Source organism: Vipera ursinii (genome assembly GCF_947247035.1).
Source record: "Vipera ursinii genome assembly, chromosome: 13".
In the NCBI taxonomy this organism is placed as follows: domain Eukaryota; kingdom Metazoa; phylum Chordata; class Lepidosauria; order Squamata; family Viperidae; genus Vipera; species Vipera ursinii.
This window is the reverse complement of record NC_139526.1, coordinates 1,436,178-1,455,066: the sequence shown is the minus strand read 5'-3', so window position 1 is coordinate 1,455,066 and position 18,889 is coordinate 1,436,178. Positions and strand designations below refer to the sequence as shown.

General features: G+C 54.6%; 1 protein-coding gene across 1 annotated transcript in view; it reads left to right on the top strand.

Moving 5' to 3' along the window:
* Nucleotides 1-1,912: 1,912 nt before the first annotated feature.
* Nucleotides 1,913-18,889, top strand: part of LOC310646566 (heparan sulfate glucosamine 3-O-sulfotransferase 4-like) — a gene marked incomplete at its 5' end in the record, with an annotated part of 102,956 nt that continues 85,979 nt past the window's right edge. Inside the window, one exon of the mRNA XM_083373133.1 lies at nucleotides 1,913-2,499. Within this exon, the coding sequence (XP_083229259.1) occupies nucleotides 1,913-2,499 (587 nt within the window). The remainder of the gene's footprint in view (nucleotides 2,500-18,889) is intronic.

The window sequence follows — 18,889 nt, the reverse complement described above, 5'->3', positions numbered from 1 at the left end:
CCGTGTTCTCCTCTTTGGGGAGGGGGGGTGCTGTTTGCACGGAGTAATTTCTAAATCTGACACCCCACAGGCTCTACCTGCCCTTCAGGCAACCGGGGCTCTCCAAGAAAGGGTACTGAGGCCTCTGGACATTACCGATACGTGGATGCCTCCCAGTGGTGTTTGTCTTCTCCCTCGGAGCAGAGAAGATGGCCCGACTGCCGGACAGCTGCTTAAGACTCCGTAATGGATGGGATGATGATTGACAGGCTCAGACTGGACACAGGCACCGAACTCTTTTGGGAAGAAGCTCCCTGGACAGGCTGAATTGTCTCCCGCTTGGGACTGCCCGCATGCTGTGGGAGTGAGGGGACTTTTAAGGGGAGCTAAAAAACGGCAAGGGAAGCCATCCCAGTGCAGGAGAGCGGAAGGCCCTGAAATATCCCGTCCCCTTGACAAGATGAGCCAGCTTCATTCCTGCTTTTCTCTCAGGGCTAATTGGGGCACCAACCCCTGGGTGCGGTTGTTTGGCACAAAGCCCTCGGTTTCCGTGGCCCGATGGACTTGGGGAGCAGGGCGGAGGGGAGTAGGCATCTGTGGGGCCCATCCGGAAAACCTGCATTCTGCTCTTGGTAAATTAAGAGCCCAATCCTTTTTTTTTTTTAAAAAAACCCACTGATCTTTGGGAAGGAACACTTGCTCCCTCTTTCATTTCTTGAAAAGGGGCTTTCTGAAAGCCCTCCTGGCCGGATTGGCAAGTCCTGGGGCTGGGGTCCCTGCTGATGAAAGAGGCACTTTTTGAGTCACAGGGCGGGGATCCAGGAGGGAGACGCTGCCAGGAAGCCACCAGCTCAAACCTGCCCCTGCTGTGCTTTTCAGGGGAGACCCGGTTTTTTTTCCCTCCTGGCCTGTTTTGCAGGACAGAGCAGAGAACCAAACGGTCAGGTGAAGAGCCGCAGAGTCCGGAGGAGGAAATGGGACTGCGGAGCCCCTCCTCCCCACTTACCGCAATGTGGGAAGATGGAGGAAGCACCAGCCTGGGGGGCTCCTGGGCCACTGCCTAACCCCGCTCGCCTGCCAGGGCCGGCTCTTTGCCCCACCCAACGGCGGGATGCAGGCCCGGTCCACTTGCGCCCACGAAGTCTGGGGCTGCCCAACTCCGCTGTCCGGAGGCTCCCAGCGACCAGCGGCAGCTCCGAAGGGAGGGCTCCTTGCGAGCAAAGGGCGGCCCAGGGCTTGCCCAGCGGAGAGCAGCAGGGACTTGCATCTGCAGGCCGAGGAGGGCAGTCAGGCGAGACCCTGGCACGCTGCTCCTTTCTCCCTGGGCGCCGCGTGGATCCCGCGCAGCCCCTGGATCCGCGGCTCGGAGGCGCCCCATCGGGCCAAGCTGCCGGTGCCAGCCCTCTTCGGGAAGCGGGGAGGCAGCCCGGTACCGCCAGTCCCGGAGGGAAGCTGGGCCGGGCCGTGCCGCTTGCCCATCCCGGGCACCGGTCGCGTCGGGCACGGGGCTTCTGCAGCTGCCGCCGCACTTTGCACGAGCCCCGAGACACGCCGCCCGTCCCCGCTTCCCGCGACGCCGGCAGCCCCGCCCCCCGAAGGCTGCCTGCGCCGGGTTGGCGGAGCCGGAGGGGGGGGCGGGGGGCGGGGGGCGGGGCCTTCCCCTCGCCAGCCTTCCAGGAGGCGGCCAGCCGGCCGGCCGGCGTCACCGCCCGAGCTGCCTCCGCCGCCGCCCGTCGCGTCCTGCCTGGCCCCGCCCCGCCCGACCCCGGCCCAAACTTTCCCTGCTCGGGCAGCTGGCGCGGCGCGGAGCCTGGGCCGGCGCCCGGCTGTGCCATGCGGGGCTTCCCTGGGGCGGCGGCGGCGGCGGCGGGGCGGGCGGGCGGCGGCCGGGCGGCTGACACGATGCGGCCGGGGCTGGGCGCGGGCAGGCGGCATGGCCCCCCCGCCTAAGGGCCCCCCCGCCCGCAAGCTGCTCTGCATGTGCAGCCTCTCGCTCTGCCTGACCTACGCCTGCTACAGCCTCATGGGCGGCCCCGGCCCCCTCCGCTCCCCGCTGGCCGCCCGGGGCTCCCCCGGCCCCGCCGCGCCGCCCGCCAGCCCCGCCGGCCCCCGCCGCCCCGCGCAGCCCCAAACCTCGCCGCCAACGCCGCCGGGCTCCACGGCGGCGGCGGCGGCAGAAGCGGTGCAGGCGGCGGTCCGGAGCAGCTCCGCCGCCGCGCAGGTAGCCGCCATCAGCCCTCCCGCCGCCGCCGCCGCCGCCGCCACCGTCCCCGGGCCACCTGCCGAAAGCCCCGGCGACGCCGGCACCCCCGCCGCCGCCCGCGCCGCCCAGCTGGCGGACGCCACGGCCACGCCGGCCTGTGGCGAGAAGCGGCTGCCGCAGGCTCTGATCATCGGGGTGAAGAAGGGGGGCACCCGCGCCCTGCTGGAGGCGCTCCGGGCGCATCCCGACGTCCGCGCCGTGGGCACCGAGCCGCACTTCTTCGACCGCAACTACGGGCACGGCCTCGACTGGTACAGGTGAGGCGGGGGGCTGTCGGGGCGCGCAGGCACCGGGCTCCGCCACTCCGGGCGCCTCCCTGCCGGGTTCGCGGCGCGCGAGGCTGCTCGGGCCGTTCGATCGCCGCCGCTGCCTCCGCCCGCAGCAGGAGCCTCGGGGCGCCCCCGCCTTTCCGCAGGTGTGCAGGTTGCCCGCCGGTCTGGACAGCCGCCCGGGCCGGAGGTCGCGTGGCCGCCCGGCTCGCCCACGAACGGCGGCCGGTGGCTCGGGGAGTGCCGCGGAGCGCCGACTAGCCCGGCGGCTGCCTCGCGCTCCCCAGGCGCTCGCCCAGGCACCTGGAGGCGGCCGGAGGCGCGGAGGGTGGTCGAGACCCTGGGTGCTGGGCGGGGCGGGGGCTGCGGTAGAGTTGGGATCGGCCGCCTGGGAGGGAGCGTCCCCGGGTGGGGAGGACGCGTTTGCTTTCTTGCCCCGAGGAGCCTCTTCGTATCTTAAGGTGCCGTAGGGCGAGCTGCTGTGTGTGTGTGTGTGTGTGTGTGTGTGTGTGTGTGCGTCGGGTGGGGGGGGGAGCAGACAAAACTCGAGGCTGTGGAGCAACCCTGGCCGCTTTGGGACAGACTCCCCTCCCTCCTCCTCCCGCCACTTGATGCTTTTGCCCACCGCTTGGCAATCTCCCCCCTTGCAGAGTGGCTGCTGCTTGGCTTCCTGGTGCTCGGCTTCAGCCCTGAAGAAAACGCGAGCCTCTTCTCGGATTCCCGGGGGGTTCTAGAGCAAGCGCTCTGGGTCGGAAGGTGTCATCTCTGGCGGGTGGCAGCTGCTGGGAAAGGCTGGCCGGGTCATTCGGCTGCTCCTGAGTGTGCAACAGGAGCCTGTGGAGGTCCCCGGCTGCACGAGGCTCTCTGGCCCTCCCGAAAGTTGTATGGGAGACGAGCCGAGGCTCTGTGGGGCCCTGGAAGGAGGGGGGTTCCCAGGAGAGCCTCCTTCTTGGAGGGGGAGGGGGATTGTCTGCATCCTTAGGACTTCTGGGATGGTGGAGGGTTTCCTGCCTGAGCAGAGGGCTGGACTGGAAGACCCCCAAGGTCCCTTCCAAGTGCTCTGCTGTCTGCGGGAGGCTTGGGCGCTGCTGAGCTGAGGGGCCCAGAGGGGCTACGTAGGGCTGAGCTTTGTTGGCTGGGTGGTCCAGGGCTGCACCCATCGCTCAGTTGCCTGCTCAGTTTCCGGCATACCTTTCAGTCCTCCTGAGGGGCACCGGGGAAGAAGTCAGAGGTGCCCTAAAAACAGGGGCTTCCCCAGGGCGGGTGGCAAGAGGCAGGAAGAATGTCCCTATCCTCATCCTTAGGCACTTTGCTGTGCTTGTGTGTGTTTGTGTCGATGTTTCTTGCCTAGAGCTTTGGGGTGGGAGAGGTGCCCCTTCACTTTCTGATGTGCAGTTTGCATCTAGCCACATCCGGCGTGGGCCAGGGACAAGGGCTCCAAGCCAGGAGCTGCCTAGCCTACCATGCGCCGAGACTGGAGGGGCCAATTCTGTTCCCAGACTGTTTTGCCCTGTGCGGGAGCTGCAGCCGGCGGGTGCTGCACGGAGAGGCTGCTGGCCATCCCTGGGACACCCTTCCTGCTTTTGATGTGGTTTGTGTCTCTCGTGTGGCTTAGCCTGTCTGCTTTGGCTCCCCTGCAGTGGGGCTCGGTGCTTTTGGAGCATTTGGGACTGGAAGCCTGCCGTGGGCAGGTCCTGTGCCCCCTGGCAAGCCCCTCATTCTTCGACATTGCCCCGGCACAGGGATTCTCCTCTGGTTGTGGTCTCTTGCTGCCTGGAGTGCTTAACCTTAGCCCAGCCCTGTGATTTGGGGCTGTGACTTTCTGGGGGAGCATTGTGCACCCAGAAGTCGCCTTCTTTATGCAGCTGACCACCCCTTCTCCCCTGGCTTCTAGGAAGTAGGTCAGGAAAGTCCAGGGCATTTTGCATTGAGTGAAGGCTCCAGCGTGCCTGAGATGATCCTGGATTCTAGCAAAGGGATTGCCAGTGACTCTGTCCAGCCAGTTCAGCAGATTTGTAGGACAGCTCCAGCCTCTGCCATAGGTGGCCATCCAGTGCCAGTGAAGGAGAGCCCGGCCATCCCATCCCACGGCAGCTGCTTCATTGGTTAACAGCTGGGCCTGTTTCTTGCCTTCTGCCCCAGCAGCTCCCCCTCCCCTGCTTTGGCTAATGCCGGCAATGGGTGGCCGAGGGGCCTCTCTGCTGTGAGTGGAGGCTTCCTGCAAAAGCAGCTCGCTCTCGGCTGGTTTTCTGCTGGCCCTTTGGCTCCAGCTGAATTGCCTGCTCTGTGGTTTCAAAACTCAGGCATTTGTTCCACTCTGACATTTGCTCTGAGCGGTGTGTCTGTGCGTGGGTGTGCATGTCCAGCTAATGGCTCGCACAGCAGGAGGTGACACTGCTCATCGGGCTTCGCTTCGGCCCTTCGTGGCCTCTTAAGGTTACATGCTTGGGAAGACGTGGGCACATAAGCTGCGGTGGGGCCAGGGTGGGCCAAATTCCTGCAAGATTTTCACAGCTTTGCTCCTCAGGCGCTGCTTTTCTAAGCCAAGGGAGGGTCAGACTTGGCTTTGAAGCTCAGCGTGGCTGTCCGGGATGTCCGTGGGCTTCGTGCTGCCCCTCGAGATGGGGGAGGCAGGACTGCTGTAAAAGGCTGCCTGGAAAGCCGGCAGGGGAAACATTGGGGCGCCGCCGGACCCAGAAGCCTTCCGCTGCCAAAAAGGAAATGCCAGAGGTGGGGATGCCGAGCAACCTGTTTGGGGAGGGGGCAGGCGGGGCTGCTGGGAGTAACGACCAACCACCTGACCCATGCTGGGAGGAGAGAGAGAGAGGGGAGTTGAGGGAGAAGGCCTGGCCTGACTGCTGACCCCTCAACACAACGCACAGCCTCCTGAACCACAAATGCATCTAATCACTCTCATCTTGGAACGCTGTGCAGTTGCAATGCTGGGTCTGTGGCTGGCTTGGCCGAGTGGGTCACATAAGCACGGCCTTCATTGAACACTGGGGGCCAGGAAGTGGGGAGGGAGAGCGGGAGAGCTTCCTCTTGCTCTGAAATCATCCAAAAAAATAAAAGATTGTCGGAAGGGCCCCTCCCTTCGTCCACCCATTTACTCTGCATCGTTACATTCCGGTGCCCGCGTCCACCAGACCTTTCACCAGGAATAGACCACAGAGGGGTGCAGCCGAGGGGTGGGTGCTTCCGGGCCACAGGAAAGCAAACTGTGGCCTCCTTGCTCCTCGTGGCCTCTCCTGGCCACGGGGCTGGCTCCTCTGGCTCAGACTCAGCTCGGTGGAATCGCCACTTTCTGGGGGGTTCTGGTGATTTGGGGGGCTTGACCTAGGTGAGCTCTTGTCACTCCCATCCTTAAAATTGAGCCCTGCCACACCCAGCCGGGTTCTGGAGTTTGTGAGCTTTGGGCTCTGGCGAGGCGACGGGGGGGAGGTGGCTGCTGCCGACTTCTTGGAACCCCTGAGATTGGCCATAAAGCAGCGCATGGTGGAGGTGGGGGGGAGCTTAATTGCCTCGGGTGCTGCACGCAGGCTAGCGTGTTCGGCTCCTCTGCAGTTAAATGAGTTGAGATATATCTGGGTGTCTCCCGACTCGGGCGTTGAGTTTTGGAGGGGAAGCGGCAGGATTCTGGGGCACACAGCTGCCTCTGGGGCAGACCAGGGGGTCAGAAGCAACAGTGTACTGCCAGCTCTGCCCCTCTCCTGCAAGAGTCATGCTCTCTCACACATGGCCTTAGCAAAAGATCCTGGGGACGCCGCTGGCAACCTCTTACTTCCTAATTCACCAGGGTGATTCTCTGATTCTCCAGGTGAGGACAGCAGAAGCAGCCACCGCCGTCAAAATTTGCGGCGCTTTGAATGTGTCAGAAAGGCATGCAAAGTACAAAGAACTAGCCTCACCAAAGAGCATTTGAGCTACGTCTGCAGGAAGGCAGAAGGCCTGGGCTCCCGTGGGGCTCTGCTCTTCTCCCTAGAGAGGGACGGAGTTGGCTTCAGAAAGACGGGGTGGGCGGGGGGGGGAGATCAGGAGGTCTGAGCTAAGTCCTGTTCACTTGAGGTTGGTACTGGACAAAATCTGGGGACAAATTATTAAGCAGTCAGCGTTTGGAAAAGAATGCTATTACTTAGCAGATGTCAGCATGGATTTATCAAGAACAAATCGTGACAAATTATATTTGCTACTGAGAGTTCAGTTGACCACAGGAGAATTGTGGATGGGGTGAGTAAAAAATTTTCCTGTGAGTTTTTGATACAGAAATTGGCAAAATGTTGCCGATGATTAGCTGGGCCCAGAGCTGGTCGTGGGGCTCTGGGAGGCTCTGTTTTAGGCCAGGGGCTCTTTTACACATTTGCCAATGGCCTGGAAGAGGCATTACAAAATATCTGCGGCCCACACAGAGGGGCGGGAGTTCCAATAGCAGAAAAATATATAGCCCAGGGCCGAACTGTGGAGACAGAGGAGAAAATATCCCCGGAGAGAATCACAGCTCAGGAGGGCCCTGACAAGCTGGAACAAGAAGCCAAAGCGGGTGGGGGGTCGGGGGGGGAGTCGACAGGGACAAATGCAGCATCTTACCAACCCGAGCAGAGAGCGGTGCAGCTGCAGAAGAAAGAAGGGGGTGCAATGTGAGGCACCTTCTGCGTGTCAGAAGCAAGCGCAGTCAGAGGGGCTGTTTTACCTTGGTCCGGCTACACGTAGGATATGGTGTCCAGCTCTGGGCAGTGGTCAGGGGCTTAGCAAAGGGCGTCCTGGGAGTCACAAAGATGATCCGGTGCCTGGAAGGATGATGTGGAAGTTCTGGGTCTCTTTAGCCTGAAGACGAGAACTCTGTAGACAGGAAATAATTGTCCAGACCTGCTTAGAAGTCGGAGAAACCAGGGCTTTATGATGCAAAGAGTGATTTTGTGTCGGCTGTAAGAGCTATTTGCCAGCGGGACCTATGCTCAGGAGGGGGTGGGCTGTTTTTCCTTGGGGTGTCTTCGGAAGTGCTGCTTGGGTGCCTCCCAGGAAGCCTTCCTTAGCTAGAGCTCAGTTGATGCCCCTGCTCTCACCAAGGATGCCCCGGGCCAGTCCTGCCTCCTTTCCTCGTAGCTCTTCTACTGGGCGCTTCAGCAGACATTTCATGGCTCCAGGGCTGGTGAGGTTCATCTGGAACAATCCCTACTGCTTGTATATAGCGGTAATTTCTTTCCGATGATTTTTGCTCGGACAGGTTTCCATGAATTTAGAAGGCCTGGGGTATGAATAAGCAGCCAAAGGGCCTAGTATGAAGAACTGGGAAGGGAGACAGATCAACAGTTCACTGTAGGTATTACATTTTGGTAGCTTTACTTATCTGCAGTAATCCTGCTTTTGTGATTGATTACTTGCAGTCCCAGCGGACCATAAAGCTTCCTTGGCTTTTCATTTTCCTGTCCAGCTGCTCTCCGAAGTTGCAACCTTCATCCTGCTGTGCTCTCGGTAGGAGCTGCGGGAGGAATTCTGAGGTGGACTGCAGGATCTGTTTTGAGTGCTCAGCTCCCCAGAAATCCCACTCGAACCGCCCCCGGGTTCCCCCAGAAATGGAAGAGTGAGAAGCGGAGCCCCTTGCCCGCTGCAGCTGTTGGGGGTCGGGGCTCCTCGCAGGCAGGCAGGAGGGCTGGTTGGTTTCCACATCTGCTGGAGAGGCTGCAGCCACCGCCGTTGCCCCTCCATCCCTTTCTCCAGCCCCCCAGCAGCCCCACGGCCTTCAGTGGCTGTCATTCGTGGCCTCAGGCCCCACTGAAAGAGCCCCTCGGTAGTGCAGACCCCAAGCTGCCCCTGAAGGGGAGGTTGGGAGAAGCAGCCCTGGACGCTTCCCTGGCTTTCTTCCAGATGTGCTGTGTGCAGAGGCTGCCCTCCCCCTCCCTGCATCCACCTCTGCCCAGGAGTGAAAGTGGGGCTGGCTGGAGAAGGAGGAAGCCAAGGGCCGGCAGGTTTGCTTCTGTCCACATGGGCAACGTTTAGAGGCCCCGTGTGATGTTGCTCTCGACATTCGCCAAGGTGGGAATCTGGAAAAGGTCAGCAGCATCTGCAGTCCTGGCCGTCCCTTCCCAGCAAGGAGCCCTTGGCCTCCCGGGCAAGGTGTGAGCGTGCAGGGCTGTCCGCCTTTGGAGTGGCTTGATTCCTTTGTTCAGAATTATTGATTACATTTTAATAGGGAGTTGTGCCTTTAATTTAATTGGCTTTGCGTTTTATTCCTTTTGCTGGAGGCCCTTAAGAGCCAGGCGAAAGTGCTGCCGGTGCCTTGCTTCTCACAGGCATGTGGGGTGAGGAGGGGGCTCCTCCCAAGGCAGCCCCTCGCCCCCTTTCCTTGGCTCTGCTGCCGGGACCCCAGGTGGAAGGGTGACCTCCTGCACGGTTGCCTTTCATCCCTACCTGCTGGGTGGGTTCAGTGGGACCCTGGAAATCCCTGGAAGTCCACGGTGGGCTGGTCTGGATCACGTTTTTGCTGCTTGGACTGGATTTTCTTCTCATCTGGCACTCTATAGAGGTTGTGGATCACACTGTTCCTGATGCTCTTGTCCAAGAGACCGAGGAAGGCCTTAGACCACGGATGTCAAACTCGCCGTGTCACATGACATGTCGTGACGCATCGTGGCTTTTTTTGCATTGCTGGAGCTGGGGTGGGGCGGCCTCCTTATCAAGCAACCGGCCCAGGGCCTGGCAGTTTGACACCCTTGCCTTAGAGGACCCTTCGGACGTATTGTGTTCTGCAAACCTCAGGACCCGTTTGGTCTGGCAGGGCTGGAAACCTGAGAAGACCTTTGTGGCTGTGATGTGCAACCAAAGGCTGCTCATCCACCTTCCCTGCTGGTTTACTCAGCAGAGAATGAGTATCGGTATTCTGTTCCTTGGAGACAATCCAGTCTGTTCCTCCCTGTTGCCTGCTCTCCTGGTGCGTCTTGGTGGGCTGTGTAACTCTAGACATCTTAAAGCTGTATTTGTGAGGCTTTGCCAGATTCTCCTTCTATAAGCGCCTTTGCACAAAAAATGTCAGACAGGAGCCGAGAAGTCAGGAAATTGCTTCTTGGTTCTGGAACCTTTTTATTGGTGTTTGAGCTGTGGCTGACAGGAAGGCTATTGCTGAGGTCTCTGATCCATAAACAGAGTCCTTGGTGCTACTTGGTGCTACTGCCCAGCGTGGGCCTTTCTCTTTGTCAGTACGTTGCAGTTGAAAGTGTGTGTGTGTGTGTGTGTGTGTGTGTGTGCGCGTGTGAGAAAGGGAGAGGGGGAGAGAGAGAGGAATGCATTGCAAAAGCTTGGTGAGCAGAGTGGGCCTTACTGCTTTTTATTTCCAAGCTTGGCAGTTTTATTCACTGATTCATTTTATGTCATACGTAAAAAAAGAGAGGGGGGGGAGAGAGAAAATCTTTTTAAATATGCAGTGTTTGAGAGCTGGAGAAAGTGTGTGTGTATTTGAGAGAAATTAGCTGTTTTTCCTTTTGTGCATGAAAATGTCCAACTTAGAGAAAGCATCATGTCAGTTTTTACATGCTGCCGGCGTTGAGGATGGGTCATAAACTCCTGGGCTCTTTATGACTTCAACTATTACTAACACCACCGCCCTTATGTAGTTGAAGGCATTTACCTTGACAAACTCTCCTGTGAATTCTTTAAAGAATTGTAATATAAACAGAAGAAGACTGCACCTTAAATTAATGTTCACCTCCAAGATTATATGATGGGTACGGTGAATAAGATGAGCGTGGAAATTATCTGAGGAGCAAAGTATGGGAAGGAAGGCAAGAGGGAGATTGGGGCTGATGCAAACTCTGGAGCAAAGGGGATGTGTGGCTCCACAAACGAACAGCCAGTGGACCGTCCCTGAGTAAATTCTCTGCAGGTGGGGAAGTCGTATTATCTCAACGTGAGCTTCTGAGTATTCACGCTGGATCAGAGACCAGCAGTCAAGTGACCTTCAGCTCAGCTCGAGTGACCTTTAGCTTTGTTGAGAGGCTTTCAGGTGCCACTGCTGGATACTGCTGATAGGCCAGAGTTGACCAATGATCTCATCCCCTCTGGTCTCCCCATCCATGACCTTAAGCCATCCTGACTATTTGTTCGGAAGGATCTGTTCTCATGTTCCAATTGCCCATTGGAAGCAGCCAGGAACAACCTTCCACGAGAAGTTTGCCTTATCGCCAGTGGCTTTGCACTACTCTAGAAAAAAGTCATTAATATTTTCAAACCCTGAAAACATCGTATTGGATGGGTACAGAACATCCTGTTGAAATAAGGCCCAGTCAAAGACTACCTTGAAACTTCAGCAATCATAAAGTGTGGTAATTGATCCTAGCTACATGGAACATCTCTTTGGTTTCCTGTAAATTTCCTGGTTACAAGTCTGATCCACAAAATGATGGCAGCTGTTGCCCAATTAATCTATGCAGCTATTCCAAAATCTGAAGTTCTTTTCTGGATGCCCCCACCTCCAGAGGTGAAGCCCATGAGGTTAGCCTGAGAGGCACCCAGCAGGGCAGGAAATATTTCAAAACACGGACATTTCAGTCCATTGCACTTGCCAAAAGGCTTGATGGTTCTTCAGTTTAGTAATTCTGAGAAACAAATTCAAACAATTCACAGAGACTCTGTCTTAGCGAATTCACTCAAGATTAGGACTGGCAGTTTGATTATTCAGTTTTTAAGATGCTGTGTCCTGACACCTTTTTCCTGCCATTAAACCTGGTTTATAAATCTCTGTGTAAATCTTGTTTGGACCTTGACAAAGAGTTGGCTTGCTACATTTTGAGAGCCATGTTATATTGATCTTCCCTATCTAGATTTCTGATGAACAGAAATACAGCTTTTATTGTTGCGATTAATGTTCATGGTCATGTTTGTTTTATCCTGCTGGCCCTCTATTAATGTCAATCTTTGCAGCAATTTTCAGGTTGTTTTCAGTGCAAGAAGATTGCCTGCCCTTTTTTTTGGGCAGAGTTAATGGGTAGCTTACAAATATCAGGAACACACACACACACGTGTACCTTCTCAGCCCAACATTTCTGGATGGCTCATCCCTCACCCCACAAGCAAGGAATGCTTTTCCATATTGCCAGATGTCTTTTGTAGCAACTTAAACCAGGAACAATGGATCTCAGCGCAGGACCTCGGAGCTATGACTAGTAAGGGCCATTAGAAAAGAGAGTTGGGATTATGACCAAAGAATTCCAGCAAGAGCGTTTCCTTTCGAACGAGGCCTCTGCATATACGAAATTACCGGCCATGAGAGCTTTTAAGGGTGGCAGACAATTTACTGTTATCAAGAACCTGCTGCATCTTTCCTTAGAATGCAGGTGGGCATCCCGTGATATCCTGACATTCAGCCTGTGGGTGAAGGTAGAGATGGATATGCGAAGGCTGACAATAACACTCAGCCTCAAGTGATTTTCTAATGTCCCCTTTTTCTCATTTCCGGGTCAGTCATAATTCAAAGCATCATCCCGCTTGCTGTCTTTGCCCACAGCTGTCAATTTTCAGAGAACCCAGGGCGTCCTCTTCTCCGGCTGAAGCTGGCTGTTTGCTGCAACTCTCTGCTGTGTGTCTATAATTCAAAGCATCGAGATTCCTCTTGCACGATTTCACCTTTTGTGATGAATTTTGAGTCCCTCCGAATGCAGAGTAAAAGGACAGGACTCCCTTTCTCAGGAAAGTAGGTTGCCCGCAGGCTGCCCTTTTCCCTGCTGGGTGCCTGAGAGGACGAGGCAAAAGGCCAAAGGGAGACGGAGATGGTAAAGATTCTGCTGTGCAAACCTTTTTGTGTGGAAGGAGGATTGCAAAAGAAAATATCACCTTAGGGTTGATGAGCAGGGAGGTGTGGCATGATGAAGTTCCCAGGTTAGGAATGTCTCTAGGTTTTTTTGCTTCCATGCAGAGCCCTAACACACCCCCAAAAGCTAATTGTAGCATTTAAATAGGAGAAATAAAAGCTTTTTCGGAAAACCTAAAACACCCTCTTCATGTTCCTTCTGCTGAGGAAATAACATGTGCGTGTTCTCCCCCCCCCCCGCCCTTTTCCTGGCCATCTGAAACACCTGGCAAGCAGCTCTGATGGGAGCAGAGCCTGCAAGGGTGTCTGTTCAAAATTCATGACGTATCCTCAGTCTGTACTGATCGTGGTGGAGCAGGTAACACAAGTGCTTCAGGTGCTTGGCACTACATTACCCACACTTCTGAACGTTGACCACGGTGGCGTGGCTTATGGGAGCTAGAATCTAAAATAGCTGAAGTCTTTGGGAGTACTTTTCTTCTATCTGAGGGGATGGATTGATAGTTCTGTCCCAGGAGAAATCAGATGCTTCCCTTCTGGAAAATTTCCCATCTACGGTATTTATTGGAGTGTTTACTACGTAGAGCCAACACTCCCCAAATCCCTGGTTTTGCCACAAGCCACCTGGTGAGCTCTTGGCGCAGGGCTCAGGCTTCTTGGCCAGATTTCTGGGCATCCGGCGGGCAGAGTTGGACTGCCAGGCTGCCAACCCACAATGTGGCAAGTTGGGGAAGAGTCTTCCCTGCAACCTCAGCCAGTCAGACCAATCAGAACAGTTGATTGCTCTTTCTCAGCACCAAGGCCCAGATTCTCCCTTCAGACCGGGTCCTTTTCCCCACAGCCTGTCCAGGCAGTCTCTGCTGGGCTTCGTGGTCCTGAAGCTGCACAGCTGTTGGCCGGTGCTGCAACCGGGATCTTTGCCCGGGAGCCCATGGCTCTCTGCCTTGGAAACTCTCCGGGTGCCGGCGGCCAAGGAAGAAAACGGGGCTGACTGTGGCGTGCGGCAGCAGCTGGGTCTCTGGGCTGCGTTGGGTAACCGGATTCCCCCTGCTTTGTCATTCCCCAAAGATGAGAACTGCTGCCTTCTTAGGGCTGCACACGCACTGAGGTATAGGGGACCATTCAGTGGGCCTGGCATGAAGGAGAGGGATCCCAAAGAAAGGAGGCCATGGGAGATCCTGTGCCAATCAGCTGCCAGGCTTCCTTCCCCCCCCCCTTGTCCTGAGGAAGAACACTGTCCCCCTTCTCTCCCCCCCCCCCCCCGCTCCGTGGGTCCCTGAGCTGCATCACGATGGGCTTGGTTGTAACAGGAAGCAGCCCTCCTGCCCCATCAACTGTTCTGGGACTTAGACCCACAAGTAGGTAGGTGAGGGGTCGTCTTCTCCCCCCTCCCCAGGTCAGGGAGAGAATAAGCCCTGATGGGGGGAGCTGTTGTCAGGCAGCCTCAGAGAGAAGCAGGCCCCTCCTTGCTTAGGGCTGTTAAGCACACCAGCCAGCGAGAAAAACTGATGCCGCCTCGAAGCTCCAGAAGCTGCTTCGAGGCCATAATTGAAGCTTAATCCTGCCTGATGGGGGGGGGATGCTGATCTCCCCCCCTGCAGAAACTGGCTGTGGAGGGATCTTTCTCTTGTCTTGTCTGTCTGTCTGTCTCTCTCTCCCTGACACTGGGGGCAAGTATTCCCCCCTCCAGGAATATTTAAGGAAAGAAGGAACGTTGGGGGGGCATTTGTGATGGTTTGGGGGATTTTAAGAGGAGTGAGGACGAAAGGCATCCAGCTGCAGCTGTTTCTTATGTTTCTGTGTTTTCAGAGAGAATACGTTGGTCCTTAGGAATCCCTGTTTTTTTAAAAAAGAAGGGAATTATTTGCTGGTACTCATTACAACCAACAGGGGAATATAACATAGTCAGTGACCAAAATTAAATATAATCTTTAAACAATTAGGATATATGGACTATTGTTAAGTAAAATAAAACAATTCTAAAATATACCCAGATAATTTGGTGGATTACTAAAACTATTAAGCAACCACTAAATTACTAGAAAAAAGGAAAAACAGTCCTCAACATAACCGTTCTTCAGTGACCGTTTGACGTTACCGGGGCCCTGAAAAAAGTGATCCATGACCGGCCGCACTTACGACCAAGGCAGCCTCCTTGCGTGGTTGTGTGATCACATTCTGGGCACGTGGCAACTGGCATGGAGTGGTGAGGGTTGCCGTGTGCTGGGTTCAGGGGGTCCCCTTTCTGACAAGCAAAGACGGGGGGGGAGGCCAAAGTCCCTCAACAACCTGGCTACTGATGGCCTTTCTTTGCTAACTGACTTAAGTGGGACAGATGACAAGAAGAAAGGTGATAAAATGGGGCAAAATTTACTTAAATTTACTATCTTGCCTAACAACAGAAATTTTGAGCAATTCAATTGTGATCCTAAGTCGTAATACTTACATTTGAATTCAGTAGCGACTAAACTTTTGAACTGCTTAAATGATTAGCAACGTCTGCCTGCGTTTGTGTCAGAAGCGCCTGCAAAGCTAACCAAAGGCTGCATCTGTGGTTGAAAGGATTTGTCAGCGACAACACTGTCGCCCAGGGGGACGCCTTATTGCCAAAAGTAACACAATGTTTCATGTCCCCAATTAGTAAGGTAGGCAAAAAGGAAGGCATTCCTTCAACTCTGCTGGTTGATAAAGGTGTGCAGGAAGTTCTCGAGATACGACACTGTTGGGAAGAGGCTTGCTGTCTCTAAGTGGGGCAGTCAACATGTGTGATGTCATGTGGCCATGCCCGTTGCCATGGTAATACCAGGATGCCTGGGTCATTAAGTGGGAAGCAGCAGAGTCCCAGGTAAGGTTATTGGATGCTGGTGTGTGTGTGTGTGTGTGTGTGTGTGTGTGTGTGTGTGTGTGTGTGGAGCCCTGGGGCCTTCAGTGCAGGCTAGGCAGGGGCTGGGAGCAGGGTGGCCTGCTGAACGAGGAGGCGAGGGGGACTTAACGCAGCATCTTGCGACTTTCTCTGCCAGCTTCCCACTGACTTTGCTTGAGGGAAGCTGGTAAGGAAGGTTGCAGGTGGCAATCTTGTGATTGTGACTGTTGTGAGTGCAAGCTGGTTGCCAAGCGCCCGAGCGATCATGGGACTGGGATGGCTTGAAATTTGAGGAAAGGTTGTAACTACCGCTTGTTCTTCAATACCATCGCAGCTTTGAATGGTTGCTAAACAAGTGGTCCATAAGCGAGGACTAAGGGTAGTAATTAGGCCTTAAAGACTATTTAAATACAAAGGGCCCCAGAGAAGGGCGTGTGGTTTTGATCCACTCTCCTCCCGGGGGCCTGGCAGGAGAGGATGGCCTTGCCCGGGGAGCCCTTCTCTGGAGCTGAAGGTCAGGCCCTGAGTTGGGCTGGCTGGCAAACCTCTCTGGGGGTAAGAGGACTCCTTGGCATGCCTCAGGTTTAGAGTGTCGAAGCGGTGTGAAGTCCTGCTGTGGGTCCAGCTCAAGGGTCCTCAGTGGTGCTTCTGACGGAGGAAGTGTCCTCGTGGCCAGGCTCCACGGGGTCTTAGGAGGGACTTCCTGTCAACTGGGCCCTGGAAGCGTAAAGTCAGAGCATCGAGAGGCCTTCCGACTGAGCCAGTGATGCCCAGGCAAGGGTGGAATCGGAGCAATGGAAATCCATGGAAATGCACCTTGAGTTTTTTCAAAAATTCGGCAACTATCAACCCTCTAGAGCAGGGTTTCCCGACCGGGGGTGTGAGACAATATTCCAGGGGGTGCAAAAACTTGGGTTTGGAAGTTTCAAAATTATAGTGTACATGCATAATTCATTTTGAACTTTTGTAAGGGGTGCAAGAATATATCAGAAGCATTCTAGGGTTGTGGGGTATAGAAAAGGTTGGGAACCGCTGCTCTAGAGTGAGTGTGGCCAACTAGGTTTTCGGAATGGATTTGGTTTAAGCCATTATTAATTCACCAGACAGGATAATTCTGTAACCATCTTTTCCAATAAAACTGCATTGTACTTGTTTGATATAATCTAAATACATTTTCTTCAGCACGGTACTTAAAATGAGATGTAGCTATCAATTCTGGAAGTACATGGTGAATAGAGAAATGATTTCGTCAGATTTTTCTCCAGATTATTTTTCATTAGAAAATGGAAAGTAATCATTGTGTCAAGCCAACTTGTGAGAGATCTTTCTGAGTCACCAGGCACTAAACAGCACCAGCTCAATTAATTGTTGTCGATGCTTAGAGGATTTTTTGTCTGATATATGTGAGGAGAACAAACATCACCGGCTTTTCAATTGTACTAATAATATTTAGGTTTTTTAAACAGCATTTTTTAAAATGATGTTTTAAGTTAACCGTTTTATTTATAAACTATGTTTTTTTCAAGACAAAAAGGACGCAATTTCAACTAAGGCAGCACCAGTATTTTCAGCTACCGGTAGCAGGTATTTGGTGGAGCCTCCCTTTGTCTGTGTCTCTGTCTGTATTCATGGGAAGGAAAGACAAACTTTCTGCTTTTTACCAGGAAGGAATGTCTAAATCCAAAGTTCAGGTGACTCCTGCCATTTTTAAAGCTCCCCTTTAAAAGAGATGCCATTCTCTCTCAAGTCCATTGGGAAGAGGCTGCCCTGAAATTTATTACACTCAGAATGAAGGAAGGATGACTGTTTAACACCCAAGGACAAGTCTCAAAGAGTTTGGCGTTTCTCTTTAGCTCTGCTGAGAAGGCTGCCCTGATGCTTCCCTCCTTTTCTCCGTGATTTTGATTCCCAAGACCCCTCTCCCCCCTGCCCCGACTGCAGGGGAGGCATCCCAAGGGCCACGGGGCTTCCTTTGCCCTATCCCTTGCAGGACCCCAAGAGGAGCAGCACGGATGGGGCTGGGCCCCCGAGTCTGTGAGCATCTCTGGGGCCGGCCCCCCTTCCTCCTCTCTTGGTCCATCGCTGAGAGATGAGCTTGGCTCCCTGACGGCCCCTTCCCTCCCTCCTTGCTCTCGGTCTCCTTACAGAAACAAGGGGAGAAAGACTTGCACAGGGCTGGGTGTACGAAATCATGCCTGGTGCGGAAAAAGTGGACACTTGCTCCTTCCCCAAATACTGGAGCAAAAGTCTCCCAATGCAGCTGAATCTTGGAAGAATCGGGAGAAAGAGGTTTTTTTTTCTTTTTTTACACCACTCGTAATTCAGCTTTGGGATGGATTCATTGCCACGTGATGTGGTGGTGCTGGCTGGCGTGGCAGGCTTCAGAAAGGCTTGGGCCGATTCACAGAAGTCCTGGGGATCTATGCCTGTTAGCCTTGATAGTCGTGGGGCTGCCTCTGAAGGAGGGCCCTGTGAGGACAGACAGCTGGATGAGATGGGCTGAGAATCCCACCCAGTAGCTACCATTCCTGAGTGAGGGTCTCCTAAAGGAGTTGGCTTGAGGCAGTTCCCCCAAATCGAATGGGTGGAGAGATTTTGTATGCATGGGAAGGCAGGGAGGGGAGATGCCTGCAGGGCCCACGTGGCTTGGGGGGAGGGGGCAGAAGAGAGGAGCTGGAGCTCCGTCTGCCCTCCGGTGCTGCAAGCTGGCTCAGCTTGGCTCTTCAGCTCCTTCCCTGCCTTCTCTTGAGGAGGAAAGTCCAGTTTTATTTGGGGCCCTTCCCTTGGGGGCCCTCAATTTGATTGTTTATTTTGTTTGTTTAATTAAATTCCTCAACAACTCATGGCAGCAAACATAGCTAATACTCCTTCCTCCTCCTATTTTCCTGCTAGAGTGAGGCTTCCGTGCCCAAGTTGGGACTAGAATTCACTATCTCCTGGTGGTTGGCCCAAAGTCAACCAGCTGGCTTTAATGCCCAAGTCAGGACTAGAACTCATGGTCTCCTGGTTTCTAGGCCAGCACCTTAACCCCTAGGCCAAGCTGGCTCTGCCCAGGCCCTGGCCATAAGAACAGCCCATAACAGGGGATTCCAAAAAGGCACTTGGCTCCATCTGGCCTTTTTTTCAGAATTGCCATAAAGGAGTATTTTGGAGGGCTTGCCATGTCCACTGCATTAGCTGTGTCTTTTCAAGGAGCTGCATTAAAGGATTTTTTCAACTGGATGGCATTAATAATAATTCCTTGCTTTTTAAAATAAAATCTGACCTTGGATACAGTTATGGCATTACGCGTGAAAAAGCTGCAGATGGAGATTAGAAATTCGTTTAGCAGAACAGAGGTCAAATTTCGGTTGTCTTCTGCGCTTGGGTTTGTCATCCAGCTCAGGCTTTGGCTTTGGAGACCAATGAAGACGCCGGAGCCAGCTTAGGAGACCAAGCCTCTGCCAGGAGCACTTGAAGGATTTGGGATGATCGGCGATTATAAGTGGGTGAAAGGGGGTCCCGTGCAGGGAGGGCGCGAGAAAGACTCAGTTGCTGAGATTCGGGTTGGGAGGAATTCCTGATGGTAAATTCCAGCTGAGCTATTTAAAATCTTAAAAGTCGATGCAGTAAAAGTGCTACACTCAATTTGCCAGCAAATTTGGAAAACTCAACAGTGGCCACAGGATTGGAAAAGATCAGTTTACATTCCAATTCCAAAGAAAGGCACTGCCAAAGAA